This window comes from Macrobrachium rosenbergii, chromosome 58 (genome assembly GCF_040412425.1).
Source record: "Macrobrachium rosenbergii isolate ZJJX-2024 chromosome 58, ASM4041242v1, whole genome shotgun sequence".
Classification (NCBI taxonomy): Eukaryota; Metazoa; Arthropoda; class Malacostraca; order Decapoda; family Palaemonidae; genus Macrobrachium; species Macrobrachium rosenbergii.
In genome coordinates, this window is record NC_089798.1 from 14,015,459 (window position 1) to 14,035,406 (window position 19,948).

A 19,948-nucleotide genomic window follows, 5' to 3' on the forward strand; every position below is an offset into this window, starting at 1 on the left:
CGAGCTGCATAATGACTCATGGTAATGATTTACCCCGCCTTCCCCGCTGTAACCAAGTGTTGGAGGTACGGGATCCCGGAGGGGTCTGCGCCGGAACACGGCGACCTACAGTGTATTGTCATCCTATATTGTTAACCAGTTACTTAGTGCCATTATAATTTATGCATGATCCTAGATTAAGATCCTACTCCGTTGGTCGGCGTTCCTTAATTTAGTATATATCATGTTTTGCCCTAGTTTTTTACCCCACCGGAAGGCTTCGGTGGACCCGGTATAAACTAAGGCCTGCTGCCGGACTCCGTCAGTATTTATTCTTAAGTAATTTACTATTAAGAGTTGCATGATCCTAGATTAAGGTCCTGCTCCGCCGAACTATCTCCGGCGCCCCTTGATCTAGTGTGGTCATGTTTTGCTCTAATTTATCGTCCCGCCGGAATGCTCCGGCTGGTCCGGTATAAATTATTTTAACATACTCCAATACCTACTATAGTTTGAAGTCCCTTAAATTAGTAGGTTCATATACTGTTATACTTACAGACTGTTCGTTGTGAGGAGCCCGGGTGCTCTGCGGTACTGCACCAGCCCTATGGGCATGTCGTCTGTCGATCCCATGCGGGCTGTGCAGTCCGGCTGGATGACCTAATCGTGTGGCACCCAGATGGTTGTGAGGTCTGCTTCGCTCTTTACGAGCGTGTCCAGGACGAGTCGGTAAGCTTATAGTTACTGCCTTTAGTTTTCCTGGTATCCTCACTTGTTCTATTTACGTTATGGGCTTAATATATGAATTATATATCTCTCACCAAGCGCTCGGTCGTTAAGTCCCTCCTCTCTTCCAGGCCGACGAAGCTTCCCGGAGTGACGCCTTGGGTTCTCTTCGAGCCTGGGTGGCTGGGTTCGGAAGAAATGTTCCGTCGGGGAAACCGTATGTTCTCGATGAGAACATCCGGAACTTGCTTTACCCCGGCGCCTGGATCTCAGCGGCTGTCCCTGCGGTAGTCGCTGCTCCTGTTATCGAGCAGATCCGGGTAGAAACTCAGCCTCTCCAGGACGAAAGCCTCTACGCCGAGGTGTCGGAGGAAGTAGCGGCCATAGATCTCGACCTGGAACCTATGAATACGGAACAGGACCAGGAGGTAGGTGGGGAGGTAAGTGAGGCAGTGGGGGCGGGTTCCCTTTTTGATTCTCCTTCTTCCACCGCTTCTTTTCAGGGATTTCATAAGTCTTCTCTTTTGAGGGACGGTGCACAATCCACTGTCCCCAAATTGAAGAAGACTTGGAAGGCGAAGGGCTATAAGTCCGCGATTTCCCGCAAAGCAACCCCCTTCCCTCCGGGGAAGTCACGGGATGATAGTCCGGTGGCTTCCACAGGCAAGGCCACTCTCTCAGCTATGAGTGCGAGTTCGAGGGCAGCTAAGGCTAGCCCTCCTCGCCAGCCTGCCTTTGACCCGGAGACTTTTGCAGGGATGCTCTTGCAAAAATTTTCTACGGAGGTGGATGCTAAGCTGAGTAAGCTTACGGAGAGGCTGCAGAGCCAGGAGACCATGCTCTCCAGGTTCATGCGCTCCGGCGGGTCCGCACTACATTATCCCATTCCGGATGCCTCCGCCCTCCCTCCATTCAACAAGGGAAATCCATGGCGTTTTGCCCTTCATGCTCCCCTTCATGAAGATACCCTTACCATTGAGGGTCTAGGCACGCGCAGACTCGAGGAGTTAGAATTCTTTCCTCCTGATCTGCTGCCCCCCTACCCAGGCTTCGCCAGACTGACGGAGGAAGCTTGGGTGAGGTCGGATAAGGTCCCAAAGGAGACAGTAATCATCCCGAGGGACCAGGCGCAGTCCGCCTTGATGCGCTCCTGTAATGAATGGCAGGCGGAGAACACAAAGTTGACCCCCTTCAAGGGCAACTTCACAATGTTCTCTTTGGGTGATAAGATCCCAACCCCCTGCATGACTAAGGTAGCCCTCGCAACGGCCCAGGCTTGCTCGGAGGGTAAGCCATTGCCTCAGCTCCGGGAGACTGATCCCACCTCGCTGATCTTCCTCGGAGACGATGAGTTCTGGAAAGATGCCCCGGCCACCTTTACTTCGGGTAAGCTGGACCCGGAGTGCGCATCTAATCTATTCAGTGAACAGCTTCCCAAATTGCCAGAGGCTCTCCTCAAAGCAGAGTTTGAGGCTAGGTGTCGGCTGAGCCGATCACTGAACTCACTGTGCCTGGCGGAAGCAACCGCTGTGACATTCGCGGAGGAGCAACTCTTCCAAGTCCTGACGAAGTCCCTATTGGCGGGATTTCAGGCGGACTTGTTTGACTTTATGGTAGCACGATTGAATTGCCGCAAATTCATCTTCAACGACGCTACCATCAGACATGAGCCTAATAAGCTCATGAAAAGTTCCTTCTGGGGGCTAACATCTTCCCGGAAGAAGAAGTCAACAATGTCCTGGCAGAGGCAACCAGGGCAAATCAGAGTCTGCGCTCCCGCTGGGGTATCCCCGCCTTTAGCGGAAGACCCCGAGTCCGGCAGCCCTCAGAGTAGACCTGGCAAGCGATACAGGAGGCACAGGAGACAACACCAGCAGGCTGTTGTCCAGGCTGTACCTGTCTCAACAGTTTGCCAGCCTTCTACCTCGAAGGCCCAACCCCAACAGTTCGTGCTGGTGCAGCCAGCTCAACACTCTCTTGCCGCTCCTTCCTTCGTGACGTCTCCGGTATTTAACCCTTCTTATGAGGGCCAGGGGTCGTTTCGGGGTCTTAATAGGAGCGCAAGGGGGACTAGAGCGAGAGCCTCCTTCAGAGGCAAGGCTGCCTCGCAACCCCCCTCCCGGGGAAGAGGAGGCCGCGGTAGAGGAGGCAAGCCTGCTCCCTCCCAGTGAGAACAATCAGGTAGGCGGCAGACTTTATCTGTTCAGGGACCGGTGGACCTTCAGTCCATGGGCCCACAGTATAGTCTCCAAAGGTTTGGGCCGGAGCTGGATCAAAGGACCTCCCCCTTTGACCAGATTTCATCAGCCGTCTTCGAAAGCTCTGCGGGACTTTGCGACGGAATTACTCCTAAAGAGGGTCATAAAGAAAGTGAGACACCTGAAATTTCAAGGCAGGCTGTTCAGTGTTCCCAAGAAAAACTCCAGTCAACAAAGAGTAATCCTGGATCTGTCGCGTCTCAATCTTTATATACAATGCGACGCATATTATCACGTCCCGATTGCGCGGAACTTCTCTCCCTTCCTAGGTTTCAGACTGGGGAAACAGGCCTACTCGTTCCGGGTCATGCCATTCAGGCTCAACATAGCACCCAGAATCTTTACGGCTGGCGGAAACGGTAGTACAACAGTTACGGTCCCGGGGATATCGCTAGCCGCATACCTGACGATTGGATAATTTGGGCATCCAACGCCGAGGAGTGCCGGAGAGCTACGCCATAGTGATCGAGTTTCTGGAATCCTTAGGCTTTCAGATAAACAGGGCGAAGTCCCGCCTAACTCCGGGAGGCTCGATTTCAGTGGCTAGGCATCCAGTGAGACCTAGTTTCACACAAACTGTCTATTCCACCAGCCAAACGAAGGGAGATAGCCAAAGCCACCAGGCAATTCCTCAAAAACAGGAAAGCCTCTCGCAGAACGCAAGAAAGAATCTTGGGTTCCCTTCAATTCGCATCTGTAACAGACCTGCTTCTAAAAACAAAGCTGAAAGACATAAACAGAGTGTGGCGAAGACGAGCCAATATCAAACTCAGGGACAAGGTGTCATTAGTTCCTCAAGTGCTAAGGAAAAGACTCCGGCCGTGGTCCACAGTCAAGGGTCTCTCAAAGTCAGTTCCCCTTCAATTCCCCCCTCCAGCTTTAATAATCCACACAGATGCTTCGTTAAGCGGCTGGGGAGGCTACTCACCAAAAGAAAAGGTACAGGGTACATGGTCCACAATGTTCCGTCAGTTCCATATAAACATTTTGGAAGTGATGGCAGTATTTCTAACCCTGAAAAAACTTCGCCCGCCAACCAGGTTCATATCAGGCTGGTGTTGGACAGCGCGTAGTAGTACATTGCATAAACAGAGGGGTTCCAAATCAAGCCGGATAAACCAAGTGATGATAGCCATCTTCTCACTAGCGGAGAAACACGGCTGGCACCTGTCAGCTACCCATCTAGCAGGGGTCCGGAATGTTATTGCAGACTCCCTGTCCAGAACAACTCTGCTGGAGTCAGAATGGTCCCTGGACAAGGCTTCTTTCGAATGGATCCGCCGTCAGGTTCCGGGCCTTCAGGTGGACTTGTTTGCCACGGAGAGCAGTCACAAACTCCCTTGTTATGTTGCTCCCAACCTGGACCCTCAAGCTCACGCCACAGATGCAATGTCCATAGACTGGAACAATTGGCAGAAAATATATCTTTTTCCGCCAATAAACCTACTGATGCTGGTGTTGCACAAGCTCAGGTCATTCGAAGGCCAAGTGGCCTTGGTAGCTCCCAACTGGCCGAAGAGCAATTGGTTCCCTCTTCTTCTGGAGCTCAAGTTACGATGTCATCAAATACCCAAGCCACAGCTGACTCAAATAGTGCAAACAAGGACTGTGTCAGCTTCCTCAAAAATTCTGAATGCCCTGGCTTTATGGACTTTACGAAATTCGCCGCTCAGAGAGGGGCGGATATTGATCCCATTAATACTCTGTTTCTTGAATCAGATAAAAGAGATTCTACCCTCAGACAGTATGACTCAGCAGTTAAAAAGTTGTCATCCTTTTTAAAGGAATCTGAAGCCCAAACCATGACCGCCAATTTGGCAATATCATTCTTCAGGTCACTGTTTGAAAAGGGTCTGGCTCTGCCACCATAACCACAGCAAAATCAGCTTTGAAAAAGGTGTTTTTGCATGGCTTTAAGATTGATTTAACAGATTCATACTTTTCATCCATTCCTAGAGCATGCGGCCGTTTGAGACCAGTGACCCGTCCACATACGGTTTCCTGGTTCCTTAATGATGTTCTAAAATTAGCCTCAGAAATTAATAATGATCAATGTTCTTGTTTAAATCTGTTAAGGAAGACCTTGTTCTTAATTAGTCTAGCTTCAGGGGCCAGAATTTCAGAACTGTCTGCTCTCTCTAGAGGTGTCAATCACGTAGATTTCCTTCCGTCAGGAGAAGTTCTGCTTTCCCCAGATCAAAGATTCCTAGCAAAAAACGAAGACCCTCAGGATAGGTGGTCCCCCTGGAAGGTTGTCCCTCTTCCACAAGACCTGTCCTTATGCCCAGTCGCTACCCTGAGGGCCTACTTACAAAGAACTTCTCAGTGTTTGTCTGGTCCTCTTTTTATCATGGAAAAAGGTGAAACACTTTCTTTAAAGGCTATAAGACAACAAATCCTGTACTTTATTAAGCAAGCTAACCCGGATTCAGTCCCTAAGGTTCATGATATCCGAGTGGTGGCTACTCTACTAATTATTTTCATAATATGAATTTCGCTGAGCTGAAGAAGTACACGGGTTGGAAATCTCCATCAGTGTTTAAACGCCACTATCTGAAATCACTGGAAGCTCTGAAATTCCCTGTGGCTGTAGGAGCATTATCCCTCTTCCTTAAATTAACCTTTAATCCCTATCCTTTCCCCCCGCCTGCCTGCCTCATTTATTTGCCCTGCCATTTTCTCCTGGACCAGACATGCCTCACAGCCTGGCTCCTAATATTATAATGTACAATCTTGCGGTGTTAGTTTTAAGTGTGTGATATGTTATACTCACTGTGATTTAGTTTTAAGGCCGAAGGTACCCTTATAAGTTTTGTCTAGTTGCCTGGCTCATTTGGGCACCCAGCGTCGGGAATTGCCTGAGGGCGCCGGTCATTATAATGGGTTTTAGAGTCTTTGGGCTTCTAAGTAACCAGGTAGGAATCCCACCTGATTCAGGAGGGTAGCCTTCCGTGGTTATGAAGCCAGTGGAAGTGGAAAGAGATAGCAAGGGCATCCTATCATTTCATCATCTCAAGCGTACCTCTCCCCGTGCCCAAGAAAAGGTCCTGGGTTTTCTCCAGTTTGCTTCAGTGACAGTTCTCCTTCTGAAGTCAAGGCTGGAGTTTATGACCGGGTATGGTGGAGTCAGGGACGTGTCTCCTTGATTCCTCCTGCTTGAATAGTGGCCTCCGGCCTTGCACAACTGTCAAGTGCTTACCGTCAGTTCCTCTCCAGCTTTCCCCTCCGGCCTCAGTATTCCACACCGTCACCTCTCTGGGCGGGTGAGGTGGATATTTTTGGCCCAATGAAGTACATGGTACTTAGTATAGTTCCATATCAACGCTTTGGGGGCGGTGACAGTCTTCCTGTCCTTGGGAAACTTCTTCCCCAAGAGGTTTCCTTTTAGGCTGGTTCTGAACAAAACAGCAATAGTGCGCTGCGTAAACAAGTGGTTTTGGACTCGAATTGTTTAAGGTTATGGTTCATTCTTCTCCATAACCAACAGACGCAGGTGCCGCTGTCTACCACCCTTCTCGTAGGGGTCCAAAAGGTCACTGCTTTTTCCCTATCCAGGGCCTCCCCTGGTGCCGGAATAGTCCTTAGGCGGAGCGTCATTCAGGTAGTCTTGTGACCTTTTCCTGGGCCTGGAAGTAGGTCTGTTTGCAACCCAATTCAGCCACAAACTATCAAGCTGTCCCGTCTGGTATAAACTCAGCCTGAGCCCTCAAACTCTGATATCCTGGCTTTGTGGTCTTTGTGAATCTTACAGTTTAGGAGGAAACTGATATTGGTCCTGTTATTACTGTTTTCCTGAAATCAGTTAAGGGATCCTACTCTACTGCAGTATGGTTCTGCAGTTAAATAACTAGCACTCTTCACATAGTTTTCGAAGCTACAGTACTGATGTGGCGCATTGGCCTCGAGGAAAGTGTTTTGTTGGAACCAGACTCACAGGCCCTTAACTTTCATCCCTAAGGTCTGTGTTCGTCTAAGAACAGTACTCCGTCCACATTCGGTTTCCTGGTCTTTGAGTAATGTATCGGAGTTAGCTTCGGTAACCAACAATCATCTTGTTCTTACCTTTCCTTGTTAAGGAAGTCCCAAAAATTTTTAATCAGCTTAGCTTCTAGTGTTAGTTTTCCTGTACTGTCTGCCCTGTCTGGCGGAACCAATCAGTTTGGTTTCCCCTCATCAGGGGTAGTGTTGTGAATTCCTCACCCTAACTTTCTATCTACAATTGAAGGTCCTCATTTTCGGTGGTCACATTGGAAAGTACTCCCCTTTACAAGGTCTGTTTCTGTGTCCAGTTTTCTCCTTGCAGGCTTTTTAGACAGGACTCGCAATTTTGTCAGGTCCTCTCCTTTAAAAAAAGGGGCACTGTCATTGGGTCTGCTATTAGGCAGGAAGTATTTTCTTAATACAAGCCTATTCAGGTGCTATTCTAAGCTCATGATCTTAGACGGTGACCACTTACATTATTTTCATTACATGAACTTAGAGGACCTTACTTATGTTCAGGGTAGAATTCTCCTAGTTTTCAATGTTTCTATTTAAGTCTTTAATAGCGTAAGAATGATGTTTATTTCTCTGTTGCTATTTCACCGGGTGACATCGGGACCCGATCCAGAAAAAGGATTTTGACAAAGGAAAAATCTATTTCTGGAGAGGGGCCCGTGTCACCCGTGACCCACCCTGTTTTTTCATTCTCTCCCTCCCCTGATAAACTTCATTCTAGTGAGGTGGGTGCTAACATGGAATGCGGCTAGTGTTGCCTTGTATACAGTCCGCGAGTAGTGCATGGGCTTGTATCGGCACCTCTATCGTTGGGACTTTTGACATTGGGAATCTCTATAGGATAAGGTTCCGTGTTTTTGTAGTTCACCCTTTTCCATACACCACTCCATCTAGTGGAGCTCGCTGGGGGGGTAGTAACTCCAGCTTTTCATTTAGCTTTCTCTGGTATCTAGCAACGGAATTACCTAGAAATAAGTGCTGAATGGACTATTTCACCGGGTGACACGGGCCCCTCTCCAGAAATAGATTTTTCCTTTGTCAAAATCCTTTTATAGATGATCGATCTGGGGGTAGTAACCCCAGCATTCCTGATAGCTTTTTTCTCTGGTATATTTAGCAAAGAATTTACCTAGAAATATGTGCTAGATGGATATTTCACCGGGTGACACAGGGCCTCCCTCAGAAATAGATTTTTCCTTTGTCAAAATCCCTTATTTACATATTTCCCTGGATTTATGGTATTTTACAGGCCGGCAACGGAACTTTATTTAATTGGCCTTGGAGTTCTGACTTGCGTAAAGGGAAATTGTAAAAAAATAAGAAAAAGGGGAGAATCTAGGAACTGAAGGCTCTACTTCATAAGGAAATGTTACGTAAACACTTGGGATAAATTAAAGAATTATATTTACAAAAGGAAGCATTTGAAAGGAAAATGGATAAGTAACTTGATAAAGGGCTTGCAACGCCTGAATATCCTTCTACTGGGGTCTTGATTAAAGGCGAGGCGCAGGCCAAGATTAGTCCACTGCGAATGGGTCCCTCTGCAAGAGAGATTTACACATTACACGCCAGTAAAGGAACAATTTAACACGGAATAGGTCTCAAGTTTGCACTGAGGGCGCCAAAGACTCGAGGAATGAATGACCACTTTTACACTTGAACACAGGACATTGAAAATGGCACAGGATAAACTGGCACAAGGACAGAAATGAAATGCTGTACTCCAGGCTTTCTAAAGGCCAAACTTTTGTGACCGAAAAGTCTTTACTCCACTTTACCTTAGGGGAAGCTGGTCTCGGACGAAGAAGGACGAGGGATGATCACATGTATGGCGGTGTCCTCGAGGATGACTGCAGTCTGGAGTCGGGAGTTGGACGGGGAAGGGGTGAGCTCTCAGCAAAGTTACCGCTCGCCCGCGTGGAGGATTCTTACTGCGTCTCTATGTCTTATGCTATCACAGCTAACTCACTAACTGCTGCTTACTGCTCCTTAAAGGCACACGGCCTGGGCTATGAGTCGTGTCCAAGGATGAATCACGGCCAGGTATTCAGCGATTCGCGGGGGGGGGGTGCTCTTCCCAGGTCCTGCGGGTATAAGACAATTCAGGCAGCTTAACTTGCATTTAGAAAGTCCATTTAAGAAGATTAGTTGGGCTAATCTTCTTAAGGGAGTGGCATAAAATATCTTCCTGGCCCCTGTTATCTGTGTCATCTCAATATCTGTTCCCGGCAAAAAAAAAAAAAAGGGACAGATCGGAGTGTTGATAATACGATCAGCCATGCGGTTCTTAATAAACAAAAAGGGGTAAATTAGGTGGGGGGCGGCGCTCTGTGCGAGACGTCTGGGTTATTATAATAGCTCCCCAAGGAGGAAAACATACAAGCCTCCATTCGGGCTTGTATGTTGATATCCCAGACGTCTGCACAGCTGACTTACTGTATTCTTCTCCCACAAGAAATGGAAAAACTTTTACTTTACTCTATCCTTACACAAAATGGAAAATACTTCCATCACATTAATACTAAAGTTTCTTCAGGTTTACGGTATACGTTACTTTAAGATTACGAGGACAAGATAATTTTGAGGCAGGAGACAAAATTTAATAATTAATTTACATATAAGTTCCTTAATTCTAAATCAACAAGGCATGCAGTTAGTACAGTCTGCCTTGAAGAGGCTGTATAAATAATAAAACAGTGTTTATTTTTGTAAATGGCATCCCCTTTACGTGATATTGTAAGGACTATGCCTAATTCGCCAACCCGACCCTTACTCTGGGGTGTTTTGACAGTTGTAGGTGAGCGAGAGTATTCGCGAGTTTTAATTCGCTAACCTTAAACTATGCTAATTTTATGCGTCCACTGCCCACACTCGGGTACGAGCTATAAATAGACACTCAATGTTATGACGGGGTGAGCAGACAAAAGACGTGGGGTCTAGGACAAAACAGAGTTCTTAGAAGGAAGGGAAGGGGAAAAAGAAAAAAACCAATAATAATAACAAAGGAAAAAGTAACTGGTTGTTACGAATGAAAACGTGACCGCATATGAAAGGCGGAACACGTGTCTCGGAGCTTACGGAAGGGGCATTTAAAATCACAAGGACAAGAGTCTATGACTCGCGATTCATTAAAAGAGAAAGATAAATAAATAACTAAAAGAGTAATTGATATTGGCAGAAGAGCTAAGGAAATAGAGTGAGGGTTTTATTGTGTTAGGCGGGAATTTATCATCCTTCGCCTATAAATTACAGCCCGGACTATCACTTCAGCCCCAGGGCGAGAAAAGTGCACCCGAAGGGCGTGACTCCTTCAGGAAGAGCTGACACGCATGCCCTGTGCCAAGGTATGGGTGCAAGGGCGTGCCACTTCTCACTCTGTTATTCTTAATGATTTATACATTTGCATGGAATGGTATCCCATACTTAATTGCCTCTTGTGGTGATAATTTAAGAAAAGATTTCTAGAGAATGATAAGGGATAGAAGTTCCTGAGGAATGGAAGAAGATAGCGGAGGGCCTGACATCCCCTTCTGGATTAGAGGTGCCAAGACCTTCGAAAAATGAAATGGTGGCGCAGGTGCCAGGAGAGCTGTAGAGCTCTTCGTAAACTACCTGGAAATTCTCACGCCTGTGGTAATTTCACCTCGAACCTTTCTTAATGGGACAGTCGTCCTTGGCCGGGGAAGCGGAGGGCCCAAGACCGGAGGGCGGCATGGAGTGCCACCTGGGCCTGCTGCTGCGACAGCTGACGCAGAAGGTTTCCATGCTGGTTCTACCATGATCCGTCGCAGCTCTTGTAGTTCATCGGCCAAGTGAGAGATGGCAGAATCCTGACTTGCAATTGCGTTGGCGACGGACTGAGGCAGGTATCAATGACCAGCTCAGGCACGAGTTGCGAGGCCGCACCTTTAGGCGAACTTCCGCTGTGGTCGAGAGGAACCGTCTCTCTTACCAACGCTGGTAGCGGTGCCAGGCCGGGAGAAGAGAGGGGGTCCTGAGTTGGATCCCTTGAATGGAGATCGGGGTAGTGCTCTGGCGCTGGCACTAGGGCAGAGTCAGGCACTATCAGAGGTTTCTTGTGCTCGTCGGTCGGGACGGACGAAGCTTGATTTTTTATATACCTTTTTAGTGAGTATATATGGAAACATGAGTATAAATGTATTTACTGTGTGAGTGTGTACCAGTATGAGAGCGTATGCTTTTTTGCAACTTTTAATTTCATTTTCATTCATTCATCACCATACCGACTGACCTGTTTGATCCCAGTTCTAGGCTTCTAGCCTAGACCTTTCATTTCATCCATATCCTTTGGGCCAGCACTATGAGAGCTGATAGTCAGCTCAGTGGTCTGGTTAAACTTTTTTAATAATAATAATAATAATGATAGAGAACCAGTTCAGGTTGTTTATGAGATACTGTTTCTGTTCCAGAATTGCTGTGGTAATGCTATGGCTTCCAGAGTCTCCCATGTTTTTGCTTACCAAGGGGAAGCACAAAGAAGCAATAGCGATACTGCAAGGTATATACTCTTGCAACAGTGGAAAGTCAGCACAGAGTTTTCCAGTAAGTTGCTTGTCATTTATCCAAAATTTGTGATTGCACGAAGTAACATTTTGCATATATCTAACCTCTCTGGAGTTGTATTGTTTGAGTTTGTCATTAACAATCCCTTCACTTTCAAATAATCTGATATGTTCACCATTCTTTGCACAGTGCACATTTCAGCATACTCCATTACTTTTAATGTCTTGTTCTGTCCACTTTTTTGACAACCTTGTGAAGTTATGTTTATATTGTGTTCCTATATTTTGCATCAGAAGGCAAATGGGTATCTATTTCAGTTTTATGTTTCTCATACTCGTTATGAGATCAGTACAACAGCCTTAGATATCAGATGATGTTAATTGCATAACACTACAGTTAACGGGTGCGCCGATCTTCGAATTTCAAGTAATGATAAAAACTGAGTTATTTATTGTTGTGGACTTTTTTATGTCTAAATAAACATATCCAGAAGCATTACAGTTCAAAAAAGATTTTTAGATTGGTCTATTGGCAATTTTGTTCATTGCTTGTATAGCACTGTGAGCGACAAATTGTCACAAAACTTGTAAAAAAATTTCCTAGTCATGTTTTGTTCGAAATAACTAATATACTTCTGTCACCCACTAAAATATCCCATTCTTTCTAGCGGTACCATCAAAGAAAACGTGTGATCAGAGTAACTCGCTCAAAATGTCCTGATCGCCTCAGGACTCATGAAAGTGGTACCATAGATGTACTGAGCCCAACAGTGTACATATAATGTTTTGTATTTCTGGACTAATTATTACAGCAATGTATTTATCGACTTTTATTTTCTTGACTTATTTTTACTGTAAAATAACCACAATATGTAAATCAGCATGCTGTAAGTAAATATGCAGATGCATGCAAATGAATAGCAATCTTCCTCATTACCATTCACGTGTACAAAATTTGTCATCGCAAATGAAATCATATGTAAGCCAATTTATTTTGTTTGACAAAATAGAATGAATATTATTTGGAATGAATCTTACCTACTGTTACAGTTTGCTTTATCTTCGCACCGTTTGGTGCAATCGGCATTTTAAAAAAATCAGACTGTCACTGTAGTCATCTATTTCCCACCAGATGGTGCTGGAATGTTCACGTTCTTGTCATACTTCTTCATGCCGACCTGTTATACAGATGGTCAGATCTGTTAGTAATATTTTGATAATTTCTGGCTGGCTAATTTTCTCCTGTATGTCTCTTTTTGCTTTGTTATCTACAACAAGCATAGATGAAAGCATTAGGCTGTATATGAAAGGGTTTTGATAACCGAATGTTTAGATTTTGCAAGATGACCACATAGCCTATGTTAGACTAGCTGCTGATGCATGAGTGTGGTTCCCTTGATATGTACAATAGTTTGTTCCTACACGTATACAAACCCTTGGTCTTTACATGTGGTAATTACTTTCAGTGCAAGCTAGAGCCGGTCGTTTAGCGTAAAACAAGGTGGATATTGGTAGTTGGCTACCGACGGAGGGCGAGAAATCCCTCCCATCCAGATGGTACACATTTTATTTACTTTTTGACCGCATCGGAGACAGACATGTCCCTTCTACTGCTTGCTGTTCAACTTTATTCTTTATTATTCTTTTCATTTTTGAGGATAATTTTTGTTTTGGGATATATTGCCCTTATTGAAATAATGCACCAAGTTCTATTCTGCTACATTTTGTTATTTTTGCTCTTTCTTGCTGTGTAGTTTTTCCTATGCTATGCCGTTATGCTACATAGTTGTTTACAACTCATTTTAGCCTATGAACCTTTCTCTTTAATTCCCTCTCTATTTTGGTTTTGCCTTTTTGGTATAATGCAAACCCAGCTAGGTCTTAGCCTTGGTGTTGTTCTTTTATTCTGTCATATCTTTTTCCTATTACGCACCCAAGGAGAGAGGCCTTTCTCTTGCCACCAACTATTCTATTTTTAGACGTCTTCTCAACCTCGATAAATCAAACATCCGTATTCTACATCTTTTTTCTGTTTGTTCTGAAGTGTTTCCTCTCTGAACAAGCAAAGTTTTCGTTTCTACTACACAATTACTTGGAATGTTATATTGTTTTAGTCTTTCAGATGACGTAGAGATTGAGAGACATCGAGACGGAGGAGGGTTCTCTTACTACAGTGTGGTGGTTTTGTAACCGTCAAACGAGACCTCTGCTTGCCTTCCAGCATGGATTCCCCCCCCCTCTTGTCGCGAGGAAGAAGCGGAGGTTGATGATGGAGAACCTTTAGACAGAGTTTCCGGTTTTGACAAGTTGTCTCCAAGACCAGTCTACGGTTCCTGTCTACGGTTCTTGCTCCGTCTCAGGCGGGGGGAGCCAGGTGTTTCTCTTTTTGTCATTGTATACTATATCGCAGTTTCTCCATCATCTTGGGTGGAAGAATACATTGTGACTAGAGGAGAATGACTCACCATTGAAGCTGTAGCCAAAGAGCTGTGCTCAGCCAGTCGTTTTGGTTCAGGTGTGTGTGTGTGCATTGTTACTGTGTGTCATAGCTTCAAGAGCTACTTCATCCCTCCAGTTTTCGACATTGGATTTGCAGTAGCAGCCTGTCTAAAGTTATAGGCAAAAACAGTTAGGTCAGGCAAAGAAGACGGCTTAGGATGTTTGCCCTTGTAGTGCAGAAGTCAATCCTTCCCCTTCATCTTTGCTGTAGACCACGTAATTTATGAGTGATTTGACAAGAGGATGTAAATTTTATGTAGTATCAGAAGATGTTAGAGGCTGATATTTATGTAGACAATTAGTTAGGGCACACCAGAAGCCTACTCGGTCTTTTACTTTTGTCTTCCGGTGTTGCCTCTCTCCCCTCCATTAACCTACCTGATAGCCTAGATTAATTCCTCTCTCTCACTCTCATTCTGTCCCGCCTTCTTTTGTTCCCTATGTGGTTCAGGAGAAAAGTTAGTACTTGACATACAGTAAACCCCCCGTATTCGCAGACTCACCTTTTCATGGATTTCTCTATGGAACATAAATATGCATTATTCGCTGAAAATTTGCCCATTCGTGGTATTTTTCACTGAGAAATATCCACTAATTACTGTATTTTCATATAATTTTCATGACCAAATACACTTTCTGTGATAAAACTGTTAAAATGTTCAGGTACCCAGGTAGTGCTCGAGTTACTTTAACTCGCCTTATGATAATTTGATTTTGCAATGGGGGTAAGCAGTTAATACCGATACGATAATATTTATAAAATATTTTTAAATTTCACATGGGCGCAGGCGGCAGCTTACAATCAGGCAGCAAAAGAGACCAAATTACAATAGACCAGCTTCTTTTCCTCCATCTCTTTATGCCATCTTCTAGTTAAAAAAGTAAAAGAGAATGGTAAATGTATATATTGTCAGTGACATTATACTCTTGTGTAAATGTACAGCCATAAACAACCGAACGGAAAACTGTTTTGCTTATAACTGATTCGAATAACAACAGCCGTTTTGCTTGTATTTCAACCAACGTACGGTAGTAAACAGTTACCATAGTTGTAGTACAAATGACGTTAAGTAGAATAGGACTGATATACAGTATTTTTACACTATACCCTTATTCGGTATGGATGAAAGATCAGAAAGGAAATGTACAGTAGACAGTCTCTCGGTTACAAAGGGCTCTGCTTACGACGCTCCAAGTTTACGACACTTTTCAAATATATTCATAAAAAAATTGTTTCCTGGGTTACAATGCATGTTCCAGGTTTACGATGCTGACAACACCGATCCGATGGAAGCGGTATGGCTCCAGAATGGCATAATGGTCAAATTTTGGAGGTTTTTCTGTTGAAAAACTCAATATAAATGCAGGATACATTGTTTTCAAGACACCCAAAGGATTAAAAGTAAGGTTTTCTTATGATTTTCAACGGTATTTCGGATGATGCCAGTCCGACGACAATTGGAAGAAATATGCATCCAAAACGGCAGAATGGTCAGTACTTGGAGGTTTTTTTTAATGAAAAACTCAATAAAAATGCAGGATTCATTGTTTTCAAGACACCCAAAGGATTAAAAGTAAAGTTTTCCTGCGATTTTCAACGGTGTTTCGGACAATACCAGTCCGAAGCCGATCGGAAGAAATATGCATCCAAACCTGCAGAATGGTAAATATTTGGAGGGTTTTTATTATGAAAAACTCAATAATAAAAATGCAGGATTCGTTGTTTTCAAGACAGCCAAAGGATTAAAAGTAAGGTTTTCTTATGATTCTTGATGGTAATATTTCAGATGACTCAGTCCAACGCATACAACGGAAGAAAATTCACATTCGTGGATTTTTTCATAGAGCAATATTCACTAATCACTGACTTTTATTGTATTTTCTTGACAAAATACATTTTTTATGATAAAATTATTTACTAATTTTAAAATATTAATATTAAGGTAACCACAGCAAAGTATCGATAACAGTTAAATTAAAATCCTGTGAAATCATAAAACTGCTTACCGATGTAATCACTTCATTCAACCTCTCTCTCTCTCTCTCTCTCTCTCTCTCTCTCTCTCTCTCTCTCTCTCTCTCTCTCTCTCTCTCTCTCTCTTGAGATGTAAGTAAGGCCAACTGCCCATATCTCTCTCTCTCTCTCTCTCTCTCTCTCTCTCTCTCTCTCTCTCTCTCTCTCTCTCTCTCTCTCTCTCTGTACTGCATATATCCTTCAAATAAATATGGATTACTGTGCATATAAACAAAAATATACCAAAATCCCATCATCGGTTGTGTGGCAATTTTGTTATTGCTTAGACGTAGGCTTCATGACGAAATGGTATCAGCTCGAGGGATTAGAAGTAGCCAATAACAGAGCTTGTAGCAACCCCCTTTCTCCATGACGATACGCTACTGGCCAGAAGGACTGACAGTACCCAATAACAACTTGTAACAACCCCCTCCTCCCCTTCTTGCCCTCCTTGACAACATGCTATTGGCAGGAAGGGTGGGATTTTAACCAACCACAAAGCTTGTACCTCACAGGCTTTGCATACACTAAAAGGAGGGTGAGTAGTAGTTTTCTCTCTCTCTCTCTCTCTCTCTCTCTCTCTCTCTCTCTCTCTCTCTCTCTCTCTCTCTCTCTCTCTCTCTCTCTCTCTCTGAGATAAGAGAGAGAAAATTATTGCACAAGAATTTTTTAACAAATTTGTGGGAGATGGTGAGGACTAACCATGTTTGTATGATAAATAAATGACTTACATAATAATAAGTGCTAATTTTCAAATATTAATAAGATTAAATAATAATATAATAATATACTCTAATGACAACAGTTAAGGATTTTTAAAGTAAATTATTTCAATTTTTAAACAAAGAAATATCACACCCTGTCTTTTGCCCAAAGCTTTGAAGCTATGGGGGAGGGCGGAACTGTCAAATGTGTCAAATTACTTGACATTTTTGACCAAGAGTAGAAGATTAATCTCTCTCTCTCTCTCTCTCTCTCAGCTTTGAAGCTATGGGGAGGGTGGAACTGTCGAATGTGTCAAATTACTTGACATTTCTGACCAAGGGTAGACGATTAATCTCTCTCTCTCTCTCTCTCTCTCTCTCTCTCTCTCTCTCTCTCTCTCTCTCTCTCTCTCTCTCTCTTTATCCAAAAGGGAGAATGAGAAATGGATAGCTATATTATGAATAGATACTTAGTTCAACCCTTCACTCTGTCAGGAAAAGGTATTGCTAATTTGAGTCTCTTCACTTATGCACACTGTGTGTGGGTGTGTGTGTGTGTGTGTTCATAGTGTTTTAAAAATGTGTAGTAAAGGTAGTAGTACATCTTTGGAAGACAAAGAAAAAAAAAATTTTTTTTTGTTGTTGTCAGTCGCAGTAAAGAGAAATGGATTAACATTCCTCGAGAGATTAAAGAGATAAATCTCTCTCTCTCTCTCTCTCTCTCTCTCTCTTTTGCCCATGCCAGCACAAGAATGGCTGAATGTAAGTCATAGTGGTAATTCTTTCTCTCTCTCTGGCTGGAAAAGGGTACTAATGTTTAAGATGACTTTGAAATGATATTAATAATATAATTTCAAAGATTAATACAGTAGTAATAGGATAATAATTTAAGCTGTATTTGATGTAGGATGATACTTACGATAAAAATATGGGAGCACTGTAGTTCTGTGAAATTCCAAGTCTTTTTCTGGTAGATAAGCAGTGAGGCAGTCTCTCTCTCTCTCTCTCTCTCTCTCTCTCTCTCTCTCTCTCTCTCTCTCTCTCTCTCTCTCTCTCTCTCTCTCTCTCTCTCTCTGGCTCCAAAACAGCAGAATGGTAAAATTTTGGAGGGTTTTTATGAAGGACAATAAAAAATGCAGGTTACATCATTTTCAAGATACCTAAAGGATACTCAAAGGATTAAATTCAGCCTGTTCTGCTAAATTTAAGCTGCAAGTTGTAGCTGAAGCTGAGAAAACAATGTTCAAGCTGCTAATGACTATAAATTATCATGCATCAGCAACATGGATGAAACTCGACTTAAAATTAGAGAGAAAGTATTTTAATCAAAACTACGGGGCATGAAAGAACACATATTACGGCTATTTTTACGCCAATAAATGATAAACACGCAAAGCTCATATTATGATGAAATCAAGTGAAAATAGCAAATGGAATCTTGATTTTTTTTTTTACACAAAACAAACATGCCCCCAAATGGCCAACGTCATCTATTAATGAAAAAAAATAGCTAAATTAATTTCACAACGAGACGTATTTATATTTTGACTTGAAAACACTCCGTATAACGAAAATAACCTTGCCCCTTATAAATAAAGTATCTAGAGATTCATTTATGCTAACTAGAAGCAAGAAAAGCACTCTGAACTGTGTTAAATATGGCGAAATAAACTTACAGCATAATCGATTTCCAAACCAAAACATTGATCACTATGACCGCAGTTTATAATACAAAAGCAATACAGTATTAAAATAGATACAATATTATTGGATACAGTGAATTAAAGCATAACATTTTAAAAGATCCATGGAAAAGATGCATATTCATTATGTTGATGTGTGTATAATACAATATTAAGTGAATATAGAGTACAAATAATGTAGGCTACGCTACCATATATGTACTGCATATGATATACCATAGTGTAGGCTAAGTTAATTCTTGTTTGTTATTCTATTTCTCTTTGTACTGAATTATCATGTCACTCTGCATGAACCTCCAGAATTAGCTGATATTAATAATTACTATACTGTGTATGTATATAGTGTAAGGTAGGCTACCATATATGTATACATGGTACTGAATACCCTAGCGCAAGCTAGGCTATGTTCAAGATACGTTTTTTCCAACAAACGATAGGTTTTTGGAACCTAACCCCATCATAAGTAGGATGATACCTGTATAAGCATTGTTAGATTTTTTGTGTGATTGAACAATCAAAATAGGCAGTTCTAAGTGTTTTTGGAAGGGTTGTAAGTATTCGCGGATTTCAGCTATTCGCGGGGGCGTGTGGCACACATCCCCTGTGAATATGGAGGCGTTTACTGTATATTCTTTTATTAGCTAGGATTTTGATGGAAAATATTAGGGCCAAGATCCCCCCCCCCAAGGTTTCAACCTTTTTTGGTTTCCCCCATGGGAGAGGTGCCAAAGCCTTGGCATCTGTCTGTAGCCCACCCTCTGGGCTGCCCACCATTAAGTTAGTTGTCTCCTCTGACAGGGAACCAAGGCACATCTCTGGACCAAGGTTCTGTGCCCCTCAACATCTCTCTCTCCCTACCATTTTTCGGGTTTGGCACGTTTGTCTCTTTCATTTGTTGGCTCCAGTGTTGCTAACTGTGACATCCTAAAATCCACTAAACACAGCAGTTTTTCCTGTAAGTTGGCAACACTGGCTGGCTCCTGTTCCTTCCCTTTTGGAGAGTGTATTGTGATGTAAGTGGATGGTAGAGTTAGGAATTCAGACATATTATGTTTGCCTCGGCCGTTCTGAGCCATGCGTCAGTTCTGCTGTTTTCTTTTGCTCCCCGCCCATCATCCCCAAACGGACAATAACCCCCCCCTACTAAGTTTTCCTCATTATCGTCTTGTATTTTTCACCTTGTGACATTTATCCCTTTTCGTGTAAGGGCTCTTCCTTTTCCACCACTTATTTATCTAGAGTGAGTTACCCTGACGATGGCCCAACTCTTGCTTCTTAAGTATTCGCCTCTCGGATGTATTCACGGTTATGTGATGACGTCACATAAAAGAGCTATCTTCCCCCATCCGCCAGACGACACCTCTATCATGTAGGTTACGTGGTGACGTCGTGCAGGTTCCCTTTCCCTTCTTCACTCATTCAGGCGGCTCCAACTATCGAAGCGTTACGTAGTGACATCATGCAAGAATCCTCTTCCTTCCCAACCTCTGGTACTTACTACAAGCATCCTGTGACATCTTTGTTGGCATGACATGACCCTCCGTTT

General features: G+C 43.4%; 1 protein-coding gene across 1 annotated transcript in view; it reads left to right on the forward strand.

The window, feature by feature from the left end:
• Positions 1-19,948, forward strand: part of LOC136837264 (synaptic vesicle glycoprotein 2B-like) — a 406,633-nt gene that overhangs the window by 247,079 nt on the left and 139,606 nt on the right. The window contains 1 exon segment of the mRNA XM_067102003.1: positions 11,390-11,551. Within this exon segment, the coding sequence (XP_066958104.1) occupies positions 11,390-11,551 (162 nt within the window).